The 16169-nt window shown below is 38.2% G+C and overlaps 1 protein-coding gene and 1 long non-coding RNA gene across 2 annotated transcripts in view; one reads left to right on the top strand and one right to left on the bottom strand.

Moving 5' to 3' along the window:
• The window catches only part of LOC133536111 (thrombospondin-4-B-like), a 60150-nt gene that overhangs the window by 29375 nt on the left and 14606 nt on the right, over nucleotides 1-16169 (bottom strand). The window contains exons 8-12 of the mRNA XM_061876319.1: nucleotides 15506-15657; nucleotides 7384-7521; nucleotides 4069-4146; nucleotides 3842-3994; nucleotides 3654-3758 (exon numbers count right to left, since the gene is read on the bottom strand). Of these exons, the coding sequence (XP_061732303.1) occupies nucleotides 3654-3758; nucleotides 3842-3994; nucleotides 4069-4146; nucleotides 7384-7521; nucleotides 15506-15657 (626 nt within the window). The remainder of the gene's footprint in view (nucleotides 1-3653; nucleotides 3759-3841; nucleotides 3995-4068; nucleotides 4147-7383; nucleotides 7522-15505; nucleotides 15658-16169) is intronic.
• On the top strand, nucleotides 2960-3776 carry LOC133536112 (uncharacterized). The gene is made up of 3 exons (XR_009802382.1): nucleotides 2960-3077; nucleotides 3193-3290; nucleotides 3684-3776. It is a non-coding gene; the product is annotated as an uncharacterized LOC133536112 (long non-coding RNA).

The raw sequence follows: 16169 nt of genomic DNA, 5'->3' as shown, positions 1-16169 counted from the left end.
GTGAGTACCGCTTATTTCTCCGCTGGCCGGGTATAGCTTCGGTGCCACTTTCTGCGGTTGTAAATCACAACTTGTGAGTGGATATTGACTTTGGAGTGACAAGTGAGTATCCAATCACAGTCTCGTTAACATCAGGCTACCTACTGTATGTAGGCTACTGCCAACAACTTCTGATCTGATTGGCTATCGCAACTGTCTCTCAATTCTATGTGTTCTCAAATTCATCTGCTAACGGTCCCGGTGAGTATCCAATCACAAACGCCTAATCGTCACGTTCAACGTGAGGCCATCTAGAAGTCCTTACTGACAACAACTCGTGTTCTGATTGGCTATGGCAATTATCTATCAACTGTATGTGCCTGTTCACTTACAGTGCACAGACATTGGTCAGATTTGGTACAGCATGGCAACATAAGCTAGCGGAATTCTGATTGGATACAAACTCTAAATTAAAAAAACAACAGCACTGGAAGGAGCATAATATGACATGAAGAGAATATGAATACTTTTACATATTTTGAGAAAGTCAATTAAAAACTACTTTTATCTAGAATTATGATCATGATTTCCAATTATGTTTGGCCAGCAGAGAAGACCTTGCTGGCCTTGACTGCACACCACTGGCTGATACCAATACCGATACAGATCACACTTATTAGCTGTACATTTTTCTATTCATTCATGCTGAGTTCTATTGACAGCTTAACAATATCAACACAATATTTAAGTACTTCCTTATTTCGTTTTATTACATACAATTGTTTGAGTAAAACAAAGTCAATAGTGCACAATAACTTAAGAAAATAAAAAAGTACTCTCCTCTACACATTTAAAACCTTAAAGTCCTCCCCTGTCTAGGATGTTATTACTTGAGTTCATAAACATTAGTAAAAACAACAATAAAAAATTATTTCCAGAAAATAAAAATATCGACCTAATCACTCTAGTATTGTTTATATACTGACACTACCCATGGTATCGACACCACCGATATATGGATCGATCCGCGCTCTTACGTGTTGTGTAGTGACTGTGACAATGCTGACACACAGACAGTTGCTGTTATTTTATTCTCTCTCTAGACTCTCCAGACTCTTATTAATCTACTCAATTATTCTTGGCTTGATCTCGGTGTTTAGCATGTTGGCTACCTCCTCCAGTGATAATGGTAATTGAAGATGATACTAAGAAATGCAGTTTATTTGCTGTATTGGAGGTGATTAGTTGTATTAACTTAGGAGGACTTCTGTACACTCAGTATGTAAAGACATAATTACCTGCTAGCCACTTGTCACCCGGGGGACTAAAAGTAAATATCAATCAATCATTTGTGTTTTCATTTTCTTCTAAATAACTATTTTTCTTGTAAAATAGAAAATCCTTCCACAGAAATTAACCACACTATTAAAGTATTTAATAGTATATATTGGTTTTTTTTATTCCTGATATTTTGCATATTTTTGTACTTGATTTTTTAAATGTTGTATATCTTCTTTATTCCATCTGCATATCTACCCATTTTGTACAGTTTTCCTTTACCATACTGATAGTTAATGTATTTAATGTATTGGCTGATATTTTGCATAACATTATTCAAATTGTTACACTTTTTACATCATTTATTTATGCTTATCTTATTTTGTATTGACTATTATAACATAGTCTCTATAATTAGACGTTAATTTTAATGTAATTCCATTGATTTACATCAGAGTATTTAATCACAGAAATTAGTGTTTTTTTTATTTATTAAATTTTTCTGTAAGAAATTATATATTTTTTTAATATTGCAAGTTATTTACGAACACTATTAGGTTTATTAAGTTATTTAGATTTTTAGATAATAATGCATACATTTTCTTTCCTTTAAACCAGGCCTGGGCAATTACTTTGACTCGGGGGCCAAATTTAGAGAATAAAAATGTGTCTGGGGGCCGGTCTATCTATTTTTACGAAAACTAATACAAAACCTCACAATCAAGTCTAATTGAATGCTAAAAACGTTATGACAGACCGCCCTAAAAACGGAATGGAATTTAAATGTTTTCTATGACAGATAAAACCTTGAATATTGACAGCATAAGAACGTCACCCCCACTCTCAATCAACATATTTTACAATCAAGCCAAATGCAACAAAAATGCAAAAAACACAACGAAATATGAACGCAAAGAGTTAAATATAAACCCACCTACAATCTGATACATCTGATACATCACTAAGCTTTCAAACTTTCTTGTAAAAATCTCCTTCCGCGTCTGTCTCTGACACCCACATTTCAGGCTGGCTGCTCTGGAAACACTCTGTGGAAACGCTCCCCACCACACTGCTTGGTGCCTCGTCTGTTCGGCTGTGACATAGATTACCATAGTAACTCGTAGGGTTGTACGGCACACGGGTATTGGTATAGTACCGCGATACTAATGAATCATATTCGGTACCATACCGCCTCTTAAAAGTACTGGTCCGCCACACCGTATGATTTTTGGTTAAAATAAAGCCAATAATGCTATTTTTTCTGGTCCCCTTTAATTAGAAAAAGTATCGAAAAGTACCGAAAAGCATCAAAATAATATTGGTATCAGGACTAAACTAGTCACTAAAATATCATACAAAAGCGCAGATTTCAACCATTGAAATACTTAGTATACAGTAGTTCAAGAATTACGGTCATTAAAAACATGACTGTACATCATAATGTCAGCTACAGTTTCCATCTTAACGATCTAAAAATATTATTTGGGAATGTCCAGCAGGCCAGATTGAAAAGCTTAACGGGCCGCATGTGGCCCCCGGGCCTTACTTTGGCCAGGTCTGCTTTAAACGGAAGGTTGTGATTGGTCAATGCACATCTAGTGATGATGGTGTCACTGTCTGTCTGTGTCTGTTTGTCTCTGTGTGTCTTTGGGAGAGTGGCCGTGTTTTGGGCGTAGGCTTGGCTCCAGCTTTCAGCCTGGCACAGCTGATCCCAGCACCCTAATCACTCACCTGCCTGCCATCAACTCATCACATGCAGCCTACAAATGTTTGGACTTCACTCCGCGCGATTTCCAGATTGTTTCACCTTTCTACATGTGGTAACGCTTCTCGCCAGTTTGTCCTAGAATTCTAGCACTTTTGAAAATCTTGCAAACCTGCTATTTTTGTGTTTTTTGGCTCCTCATCTTACCCATGTCTTTTTTCTGCCTTCAGTTCCCCACCTGCCATGTGTGCCTGCCTCAGCCTGCTAGCCTCAGTGTGCTCTCCTGGACTGCAAAGCCAAGGACTACAAGCTCCTTCCTTTCCCTCAGGTTTTATTAATAATAACCCTTGAACTCTAATTCAGCTTGTCTTTTCTGCATTTGGGTCCACCAGTTTTACCCACCGTGACAGATGGTACTTGATGATGATACTTAAGATACTAAGAAATGCAGTTTATTTGCTGTATTGGAGATGATTAATAATAACTTCGAAGAACTGCTCTATACTCAGTATGTAAACACAAAATTAGCTGCTAGCCACTTGTCATCCGGGGCACTACAAGTAAATACAGTGCCAGGCAGAGTGGATCCGCGTTTTAAAGTCATCACAAAAATCGACCAAATGGTCACAAGGCTAATTTACAGAAACTTCTTATTTCAGAGTAAAAGCAGCAGGTTTAGGTCCTATATTACCTTTTTACAATTAGCGTCCTTGCATTTGAGTTTCTCATCGGGATATCCATCGATGTCGGTGTCCTTCCCACATAAGTACCCGTTTCCAGCCCAGCCGATTCCACACTGAGAGATCAAAACAGGTCAGTCAGCATGTATGAAGATGGTGATGATGTTTACTCAAGCTATATGGAAGGTTTGTCCTGTACCTGGCAGGAAATGGAGCCGTCCCTCCCAGCGACACACTGGGCGTTGATGTCGCAAGGATTGGTCAGGCTATTAGCACAGCTGATCTCGGGCTTGCAGCCTTTCACCTGGTCTCCTGTGAAGCCCGTCTTACAGCTGCCGCAGTTATACGAGCCCTGTGGGGACGCAGAGACATCTGCTCACACGTCTGCTACTAGTAAATGAAGGTTCTGGTCATGTGATGTCTCACCGCAGAATTGTGACAGACGGAGTTGGCCGCGCAGCCGCCATTGTTTGGTCCTTTGCATTCGTCGATGTCGTCACACACCTGAAAAGAAGCCCAGTAGTCGGAAACATGAGGCTCTAATTAAGTGTTTTTCAACCACTATGCCGCGGCGCATGTGCCGTGAGATACAGTCTGGTGTGCCGTGGGAGATTATTTAGTTTCAGCTATTTGGGTTTAAAATGTTTTTTGCAAACCAGTTATTGTCCGCAAATGATGTGTTGTTGTTGAGTGTCTGTACTGTCTAGAACTCGACAGAGTAACCGTGTAATACTCTTCCATATCAGTAGGTGGCAGCCGGTAGCTAATAGCTTTGTAGATGTCGGAAACAGCAGGAGGCAGCGTGCAGGTAAAAATAAACAAAAGGCGAGTGCCCCTAACAAAAAGGCATTGAAGCTTAGGGAAGGCTATGCAGAACACTAAAACTGAGCTGGCTACAAAGTAAACAAAAACAGATTGCTGGACGACAGCAAAGACTTACTGTGGAGGAAAGACGGCGTCCACAATGTACATCCAAACATTACAATCAAAAATGTCCCCACAAAGAAGGATAAAAACAACAGAAAAATGTTTGACTGCTAAAACAAAGTAGATGCGGGAAATATCGCTCAAAGGAAGACATGAAACTACTACAGGAAAATACCAAAAAACAGGAAAAGCCACCAAAATAGGAGCGCAAGACAAGAACTAAAACACTACACACAGGAAAACAGCAAAAAAGTCCAAATAAGTCAAGGTGTGATGTGACAGGTGGTGACAGTACACCTACTTTGAGACAAGAGCTATATTGATGCATGCTTGGTTATGCTTTAAAGTCATATCCAACAATTGTGACGACTTTTTACTGTCAACTGAGTTTTCTTTTTTAAAGATTTCTGCTGGTGGTGTGCCTCCGCAATTTTTCAAAGCAAAAAATGCGATGAGGTGGCGACTTGTCCAGGGTGTACCCCGCCTTCCGCCCGATTGTAGCTGAGATAGGCGCCAGCGCCCCCCGCGACCCCAAAAGGGAATAAGCAGTAGAAAATGGATGGATGGATGGAAAATGTGCCTTGGCTCAAAAAAGGTTGAAAAACACTGCTCTAATTTAATACTTTCACAAAATAATTTTAGTGTAGCTCGCTTTGCTTCACCAGGTGTGTCATTGCCCAATGCAACAAAATATAATGACTTCTTCCTTGATCCTCTGCAAAGTTACACTTTTTTTCCCCCAACTCTGACAACAAACTAACTCACTCAATAAATAACGAAACAATGTGACTGAGTAACTGAGTGACTTACAAACTTATGGAAAAAATAAGGACTAACGTTACCAACTTGCCCACAGATTGACTAAATTAGTGACCTGACCAATAATCAACTGCTCTTCTAACACAATAACAAGCTAACAAATGAATTACTGACTGACTAACTCACTGACACACTGGCAAAACAGCTGATAAAGCAAACTAAAAACTCACTAACAAACTAAATAAAACATTAGCTGACTAACTGATGAATCTAACTAATTGATAGTATAACAAATTATCTAACTAACCAACTAACTAACCAACAAACTAATCAACTAAATAACTAATCAATTAACCAACCAATTAATCAACCAACTAACTAATTACATCAATGAATACATAGCTAACTAATTAATAAGCAAACAAATTACCAAAATGAAAACAAACTAGCAAGATATCTAAATTGATTGATCTACTAACCAGCCTAAAAGATAACTAACTGGCCGACTGACTGACTGACTGACTGACTGACTGACTGACTGACTGACTGACTGACTGACTGACTGACTGACTGACTAGCTGACGTACTGTTTAGCTAACAAATTAGCAAAGCGAACAAAAAAACCAACTTGCCGATCTATCAGCTAACTAGCTAGGTAATGAATTAATGGACTAACTTGCTGATCCATCAACTAACTATAGCTAAAGAACGGACTAACTTGCTGACTAACAAACACTATCTAAAAATGACTGACTAAATCAATGACTGAATAGCTAATTGATAAGTAAATTAATTAGCAAAGTAAACAACTAACTAACCACTTGATGATCTGTTAATTAACTAGCTAACTGGATACCAATATAACTAACTAACTAACTAACTAACTAACTAACTAACTGCATCAATGAATTAATAGCTGACTGATTAATAAGGAAACAAATTAGCTAAACTAAAACAAACAGCTAACCTGTTGATTGATGAACTAATTAGACTATTAAGGTAACTAACTAACTAACTAACTAACTAACTAATTAAATAACTAACTAACTAACAAAACCAATGACTGAATAGCTAACTTACTCTTCAGCTAACAAATTAGCAAAGCGAACAAAAAAACTAACTTGCCGATCCATCAGCTAACTAGCTAGGTAATGAATTAACGGACTAACTTGCTGATCTATGAATTAACTATGGATAAAAAACGGACTAACTTACTGACTAACAAACACACTATCTAAAAACGACTGACTAAATCAATGACTGAATAGCTAACTAACTGATAAATAAATCAATGAGCAAAGTAAACAAACAACTAACTAACCACTGGATGATATGTCAATTAAACAGCTAACTGGCTACTGATCTAACTAACTAACTAACCAACTGGCTAGCTAACTAACTAACTAACTAACTAACTAACTAACTAACTAACTAACTAACTAACTAACTAACTAACTAACTAACAAAATGAATGAATAGTTGACTTACTGATAAACTCACTAATTTGCAAGGTACCGTAAGACTGATAAGCTAACTAATAAGCAAACCAATTGATTTATAATCTGATTACTCGACAAATTAAATATGTCACTAACTGATTAGGGCAGCACGGTGAGACAGGGGTTAGGGCGTGTGTCTCACAACAAGAAGGTCCTGGGTTTGATCCCCGGGCTCAAGGTCTTTCTGTGTGGAGTTTGTACGTTTTCCCCTTGACTGTGTGGGTTCCCACCGGGTACTACGGCTTCCTCCCACCCCCAAAGACATGTAGCTGGGGATAGGTACATTGGCAACATTAAATGGTCCCAAGTGTGTGAGTGTAAGTGTGAATGTTGTCTGTCTATCTGTGTTGGTCCTGTGACAAGCGGGAGAAAAAGGATGCATGGACTATCTTGCTAGCAGAGTACCTTTGCAATGGAGTGACTGAGTAAGGAATAGAACAACTAACAAAGTCTCTTGCCTGTTGATTTTTAGGTAATGTTGTGGTTGCAATGCATCATGTTCAAACATGGTATGTAAATAAAGTAACCAAACTAGCGTATGTATCAAAGATTGTACCTGTTTGTTTGTCTGGGCGAAGAGCACTCCGACGCCCTCCATTGGCAGGCCGGTGTAGCCCAGAGGACAGGCCTCGCAGCGGAAGCCGGGCGCCGTGTTGATGCACTTCACCCCGGGGAAGCAGGGGTTAAACTGACACTGCGAGGAGAAGAAGAGCGTAAAAATGGAAACCGGTCGCATTTCAGCCCAGAGATCTGGGAAGCGCTGCTGATATCAACAGCTGAAATAAATGGACTATATCATATTCACTTTTATTAAATACCACAAGACTCTGTGTTCCTTTCAATAATCCCACTGTGAGATTATGTTAGAAAATAAAAAGATGTGTCTAATTTCCAGCAGACCTTTTGACGCCTGCTTCGACCTTTTTTTCATTGACTCTAATCTAAAAAAAAAAATAGAATCTTCCTTTACTCCACTGGCCCTCTATTCTGGTAGGGCCCCTGACTTCTCTGTTTGCAGTTGGCCAAGCTACTTTTTGCTTTGAAATTTTGAAAATGTTCTTGTTTTTGGAAGGTCTGGGGGAAGGTACGGTCCGTGTACCTTCCGTTCATTCTATTTCCAATTCTTGAAGGGGAACATTATCACCAGACCTATGTAAGTGTCAATAAACACCTTGATGTTGCAGAAAAAAGACCATATATTTTTTTAACCGATTTCCGAACTCTAAATGGGTGAATTTTGGCGAAATAAATGCCTTTCTATTATTTGCTATCAGAGCGAACCTAGGTAGTCAACCGCCATTTTCTCAAACACATAAACATCGAGTCAAATCAGCTCTGTTATTTTTTGTTTTTTCGACTGTTTTCCGTACCTTGGAGACATCATGCCTCGTCGGTGTGTTGTCGGAGGGTGTAACGACGTGATCAGGGACGGATTCAAGTTTATTTACGTAGAATGTATTACGTAGAAACATGCTATTTAGGCTAGCTGTATGTACATTTGTAGCTATATTTGCATCCAGCCTTTCCCTCCACCCACATTTAATGCCAAACAAACACTTACCAATCGACAGATTTAAGTTGCTCCAGTGTCACAAGATGCGAAAGTCCCGATCGTTTGGTCTGCACATTTTACCGGCGATGCTAAGACAGACATGGCACAGAGATGTATGGATATCCTGCAGATGCATTTCCAACGATAAAGTCAACAAAATCACAAAGGTGAGTTTTGTTGATGTTATTGACTTATGTGCTAATCAGACATATTTGGTGGCGGCGTGACTGCCAGCTAATTGATGCTAACATGCTATTTAGGCTAGCTGTATGTACATTTGTAGCTATACTTGCATCCAGCGTTTCCCTCCACCCACATTTAATGCCAAACAAACACTTACCAATCGACAGATTTAAGTTGCTCTAGTGTCACAAGATACAAAAGTCCCGATCGTTTGGTCTGCACATTTTACCGGCGATGCTATGGTAGACATGGCCGAATATCGTCAATAGCTATTCGCTCAATAGCTTCAGTTTCTTCTTCAATTTCGTTTTCGTTATCTGCCTCCATACTCCGACCATCCGTTTCCATTCATGGGTAATCTGTTGAATCGCTTAAGCTGCTGAAATCCGAGTCTGAATCCGAGCTAATGTCGCTATATCTTGCTGTGCTATCCGCCTGGATAGCATGTATATCACTGGATGACGTCACAGGAAAATGGACGGTGGCTTCACAGATAGCGAAAATCAGGCACTTTAAAGCCTTTTTTCGGGATATTTCACGATGGGTAAAATTTTGAAAAAAACTTAGAACAATAAAATAAGCCACTGGGAACTGATTTTTATTGGTTTTAACCCTTCTGAAATTGTGATAATGTTCCCCTTTAAATGCAAATCAAAACACACATTTCTGGCCATTTGTTCTGTTTTCATTTCTGAAACAAAAGTTGGACAACTATTTAATGACATTTTTTTAAAACCACAACAGGACTCCTGCTAAACAAAGATGTTAGCGTTATGCCAAAAACATGCTAAACGCAAAGGAAAATCTAAAATAGAGTTTCCGGTTCAATTAGTCATCACACAGATGACCACCCATTTTTGCATTTTAGATGAAATTTTGATGTGTTTATCTGGAAAAAAACAACAGGAAGACAGCACAAAATCAAATTTTATAGGTGTACATTAATGGAAATCAACCCTTATTTTATTGTTTTCAAATCTGCCAAATATAATACAAATCAAAAAACGGCCTTAATTTTGATTTTTGATTCACGTTTAAGAATTGGAAATAGAATGAGCGAAAGGTTCATTCTATTTCCAATTCTATTATTTGATTTTTAGTATATATGGCAGATCTTAAAACAAACAAAAAAAAACACTAGCCCTCTCAGTGGCCTAGTGGTTAGAGCAGGCCTGGGCAATTATTTTGACCCGAGAGCCACATTTAGAGAAAAAAATGTGTCTGGGGGCCGGTGTATATTTCTATCTATGTATATATAAATATAAATATACGCACGCACGCACACAAACAAACATATATAAGCTGTGACAATCTGCTGTACAATATGTGTCTGTTTGGGTCCTATTCTTAGGAACACTAATACAAAACCTCACAATAATGTCAGATTGAATTCTAAAAACGTTATGACAGACCGCCTTAAAGGGGAACATTATCACAATTTCAAAAGGGTTAAAAACAAAAATCAGTTCCCAGCGGCTTGTTTTATTTTTCGAAGTTTTTTTCAAAATTTTACACCTCCCGGAATATCCCGAAAAACTGCTTCAAAGTGCCTGATTTTCACCATCGCTATATCCACCCGTCCATTTCCCTGTGACGTCTTACAGGGCTGCCACTACAAACAACATGGCGGTTACCACAGCAAGATATAGCGACATTAGCTCGGATTAAGACTCGGATTTCAGCGGTTTAAGCGATTCCACAGATTACATATGTATTGAAACAGATGGTCGGAGTATGGAGGCAGATAGCGAAAACGAAATTGAAGAAGAAATTGAAGCTATTGAGCGAATAGCTATTGACGCTATTCGGCCATAGCATGGATGTACCTAATGAAGTGGCCCATAGCATGGCTGCCTTATTAGCATCGCCGGTAAAATGTGCGGACCAAACGATCAGGAATTTCACAACTTAAATCTGTCGATTGGTAAGTGTTTGTTTCGCATTAAATGTGGGTATCTAGTTTCAAATGTACATACAGCTAGTGTAAATAGCATGTTAGCATTGATTAGCGTAGCATGTTAGCATCGATTAGCCAGCAGTCATGCCGTGACCAAATATGTCTGATTAGCACATAATTCAACAACATCAAAAAAACTCACCTTTGTAATTTCGTTGACTTAATCGTTGCAAATGCATCTGCACGTTATCCATACATCTCTGTGCCATGTCTGTCTTAGCATCGCCGGCAGACACTCTGGCAAATTCAATGGGGGTCCGGCGGCAGATTTCTTGCCAGTGGTGCAACTTGAATCCCTCCCTGTTAGTGTTGTTACACCCTCCGACAACACACCGGCGAGGCATGATGTCTCCAAGGTTCCAAAAAATAGTCGAAAAAACGGAAAATAACAGAGCTGAGACCCGGTGTTTGTAATGTGAAAATGAAAATGGCGGCTGTATTACCTCGGTGACGTCACGTTCTGACGTCATCGTTAAAAGACCGATAAACAGAAAGGCGTTTAATTTGCCAAAATTCACCCATTTAGAGTTCGGAAATCGGTTTAAAAAATACATGGTCTTTTTTCTGCAACATCAAGGTATATATTGATTCTTGCATAGGTTTGGTGATAATATTCCCCTTTAACAAACGGACTGGAATTTTAAATTTTCTACTGAATGAGACACCCAGAATGTGGGATTTACAATATTAACTATGGAAGATAAAACACTGAATATTGACAACATAAGAACGTCACACCCCCTCTCTGTCCACATATTTTACGATCAAGCGAAACGCAACAAAAATGCAACAAACACAGTAAAATATAAATGCGTAGGGTAAAAAAACAACAACATCTACATTCTGATATAATATCACTTTTCTTGTAGAACTTTGCTGTAAAAATCTCCTTCCGCGTCTGTCCCTGACACCCACATTTCAGGCCACTGTGGAAACGCTCCCCACCCACTCTGTTTGGTGCCTCGTCTGAGCTGCTGTGTCTTAGATGACAATAGTAACTAATTAGATGACCATAGCAACTAGTTAGATTACCATAGTAACTAACTAGATGACCATAGCAACTAGTTAGATGACCATAGTAACTAATTAGATGACCATAGTAACTAACTAAATGACCATAGCAACTAGTTAGATTACCATAGTAACTAATTAGATGACCATAGTAACTAATTAGGTGACCATAGCAACTAATTAGTTTGCCATAGTAACTAGTATATAATTCAAAAGCGCAGATTCTAACCATTAAAAGACTTAGTATAGTTGAAGACTTACGGTCATTAGAAAACATGACTGCACATCATAATGGCAGCTACACTTTCCATTTTAAACATCTAAAACAATGATTTGGGAAAATCCGGCGGGCCACATTGAAAAGCTCAACGGGCCGCATGTGGCCCCCGGGCATTAAATTGCCCAGGTCTGGGTTTGAGTGTCCGTCCTGAGATGGGTAGGTTGTGAGTTCAAACCCCGGCCGAGTCATACCAAAGACTATGAATATGGGAGCCATTACCTCCCTGCTTGGTACTCAGCATCAAGGGTTGGAATTGGGGGTCAAATCACCAAAAATTATTCCCGGGCGCGGCGCCGCTGCTGCCCACTGCTCCCTTCACCTCCCAGGGGGTGAACAAGGGGGATGGGTCAAATACAGAGGACAAATTTCACGACACCTAGTGTGTGTGTGACAATCATTGGTACTTTAACTTTAACTTTAACAAATAAGGGTTGATTTTCATTAAAACATTGCCATGAAATTTGATTTTGTACGGTTTTCATTTTATGGATTTTTATTTTTCCAAAATAAACACAACAATCGAAAATATGTTAATCCAAAATGTAAAAATGCGTAGTTATCTTTGTGATGACAAATTGAACCGGAAGCAGTATTTTAGCTTTTTTTTCTCGTTTAGCATGTTTTTAGCATAACGATAACACCTTTGTTCAGCAGGCGTCCTATTGTCATTAAATTGTTGTCCAACTTCTGTTTCAGAAATGAAAATAGAAAAAACGGCCCGAAGTTTGTTTTTGGAATTGCAATTAAGAATTGGAAATAGAATGAACGAAGGGTACACAGTCTGGGTAGTGTCAGGATTTGTTTCTGACTGTCCTGTGTTTTCTTTCTCATGTGCTCACTTGTGTCATGAGTTCCACCTGTGAATTTTGACTTTTTAGGCACCACACGATTCGATTCAATTCTCGAGGGTAATGACACGATTCAGAATCGATTCTCGAATCAAAACGATTGTCAATTCAAAATCTATACTTCTGAATAACATTGAGTGCTAGCTCTATTATTAGCTACATTCCTCCATTAACTAAATCGGTGGTCAGCAACCAGTGGCTCTCGAGCCGCATGTGGCTTGTTAGTGCCAATCTAGTGGCTCCCTGGAGCATTTAAAAAAAAAAAAAGGATTGAAAATTAAAAATGATGGGAGAAAAATGTTTGTTTTGGTTTGGTATGTTTTTTGTTTGAGGACAAACATGACATCTGTGTGTATGCTTCACTAATGACAACTTTTGGAAAACAACCTACTAATTTCGGCGGTTCTTGAACTCACCATGGTTTGGACTGTGATGCAAAAGTTTGTTTACATGTAAAATTTTCCACTCCTACTTTGTCTCGTTTTGTCTACCAAACGTTTTATACTGTGCGTGAATGCAAAAAAGGTGATTGAACTGTTGGAGTGCTAATCAGGCATATTTGGTCAGTGTATGACTGCAAGCTAATCAATGCTAAAATGCTATTTAGGCTAGCTGTATGTAAATATTGCATCATTATGCGTCATTTGTAGGTATATTTGAGCTCATATAATATCCTTTACTTTTATCCTCTTTGTATATCATTTAGTTTTGCATGTCTCATGATACATTATCATTATTACGACATTTTCATATCGGCTGCATTTTTAATAGTTATTTGCGCGCCATGTTGTTCCAGACCACAGCAAATGTTACCAAGCTTGCCAAAGATAGTAATAAATCTTTTAGAATAAGACAGCCTGCCGTTTTCTTTAACTTGGACACACACATCTATACCTTTGGCCATTAAAAGACAGTCATTTCCAGGAGTTATTGCACGTTCATAGTAGCCTCTGATCTACTTATGTTGTCCAATGTTGTAAAAATATGTAGAATAAATGTTAAATTTTTACATTTCTGTAACAAAGATTTGCCTCAGCCTGCAACACATAGTCATTTTGATAGTAGGCTAATATAGACACTTACATCATGTGTTGTCTTCATTACAATACTTATACACGACCTCTAAAGGCCATAATGGCCACATGCATGGACAGCACCTTTTAGCTCTTATTTCTAAAATTATGTACACTACTGAATTGGGGTCTTATGCCGCTTATGTGGACACTTATACTGCCACCTGCTGGTGTCAGAAGAGTATAACATACAATAGAATTTGGAAAAAAGGAGTGTAAAAACTAAAATTTTTATTTCACAACATATGAAGTACACGTTTATGTACTTATGGACTAAGTACATCATATCAAAAGGGGATATTTAGTTTTTATTATAATTAGGGTCCAATAAGCCCAAATAGCAAGGAAAAATATAATGTAAACAAACAGCTTGGGCCTTAAGAGGTTGTTATTTTGATAGTAGGCTATTATAGCTAATACACGTTGTGTGTTGCCTTCATTATAAGAATCATATACGGTTTGTCATTTTGTGCGGCTCCAGACAGATTTGTTTTTTGTATTTTTGGTTCATTATGGATCTTTCAACGTTTTTGGTTGCCTACTCCTAAACTAGATAAACAGCTCTATTAATAGTACTACATTTAAAAAAAAATAAAAATGTTTTTAAAATTTTTTTTTTTTAATGAAATTCTACCCACACATTTAATAAAGTCAAATACAACTAAGGCAACAGGATAAGTATCCAATACTTCCCTTTTCTAAAGTAAATCTGTACAGCAGATATTTTGGCATTTATATCAAACAATATGATATGCCTGAGTAGCTGGGCAGTAAAATTGAAACATAAATAAATAAATACATAAAAAAGAAAAATACATTTTTGATTTTTTTTTTATCGATTAAGAATTGTTACAATTCGAAAATCCATTTTTCTGATACCCGGACTTTTGACTACTGTATCTTTTGGAGTATAAGTCGCTTCGGAGTATAAGTCGCACCTGCTGAAAATGCATAATAAAGAAGGAAAAAGAAACATATATAAGTTGCATTGGAGTATAAGTCCCATTTTTGGGGAAATGTATTTGATAAAACCCAACACCAAGAATAGACTTTTGAAAGGCGATTTAAAAATAAATAAAGAATAGTGAACAACAGGCTGAATAAGTGTACGTTAGATGAGGCATAAATAACCAACTGAGAAGGTGCCTGGTATGTTAACCTAACATATTATGGTAAGAGTCATTCAAATAACTATAACATATAGGACATGCTATACGTTTACCAAATAATCTGTCACTCCTAATTGATAAATCCGTCTCTAATGTGAATGAGCTAAATAATATTATTTTATATTTTACGGTAATGTGTCAATAATTTCGCACATAAGTCACTACTGAATATAAGTCGCACCCCCAGCCAAGCTATGAAAAAAAACTGCGACTTATAGTTCGAAAAATACAGTACTTCTAATGTTGAGCTACTTTTGTGTAAGGTTAAATAATGAGAGCACCCGTGAAGCCTGAGGTGCATACAGGACACTCTCACAGTGGCACTTTGCATGTGCAATTTATGTAATGTATCATCCATGTCTCCTCTGAATGTGTTTTGATTAAAAGCCGAAGCTCCTCCTCAATTCAACTGTAGGCGCATCCGTTCACAACAGATTTCACAAACAAAATGGTAATTTTCCTTCTCGTGTTAAATAGATCACACATATGTAATATTCATAAGATACACCACACAAAACGCTGACTAGGCTTATATGTATCCAAGGTCCGGGTCAAGGACTCCTCATTTGCATAACTTCCGCTCACACTGGAAGGCGAGGAGATACCTCGTCCACGTCGTCGCAGTTGAAGCCGTCTCCCGTGTATCCTTCGGGACAGGGGCCGCATTCCACGCCGTCCGCCGTCTCCCGGCACATGTGGTCGCGGAAACACACCCCCGGGCCACATTTTGGTTTGACCACTTCAGTTCCACCCAGACCTTGGAATAATAATAATAATAAAAAAAGGTAACACTTTAGTATGGGGAACATATTCTAAGAAAAAAAAACTTGATTTAGAGTTATTTGGACACTAAGGGAACATACAGTGGGGCAAAAAAGTATTTAGTCAGCCACCGATTGTGCAAGTTCTCCCACTTAAAATGATGACAGAGGTCTGTAATTTTCATCATAGGTACACTTCAACTGTGAGAGACAGAATGTAAAAAAAAAATCCAGGAATTCACATTGTAAGAATTTTAAATAATTTATTTGTAAATTATGGTGGAAAATAAGTATTTGGTCAACCATTCAAAGTTCTCACTGATGGAAGGAGGCTTTGGCTCAAAATCTCACGATACATGGCCCCGTTCATTCTTTCCTTAACACGGATCTATCGTCCTGTCCCCTTAGCAGAAAAACAGCCCTAAAGCATGATGTTTCCACCCCATGCTTCACAGTAGGTGTGGTGTTCTTGGAATGCAACTCAGTATTCTTCTTCCTCCAAACACGA

The sequence above is a fragment of the Nerophis ophidion genome, linkage group LG17 (assembly GCF_033978795.1).
Source record: "Nerophis ophidion isolate RoL-2023_Sa linkage group LG17, RoL_Noph_v1.0, whole genome shotgun sequence".
Classification (NCBI taxonomy): Eukaryota; Metazoa; Chordata; class Actinopteri; order Syngnathiformes; family Syngnathidae; genus Nerophis; species Nerophis ophidion.
The sequence above is the reverse complement of the archived record's forward strand: the minus strand, read 5'-3'. Positions and strand labels throughout refer to the sequence as shown.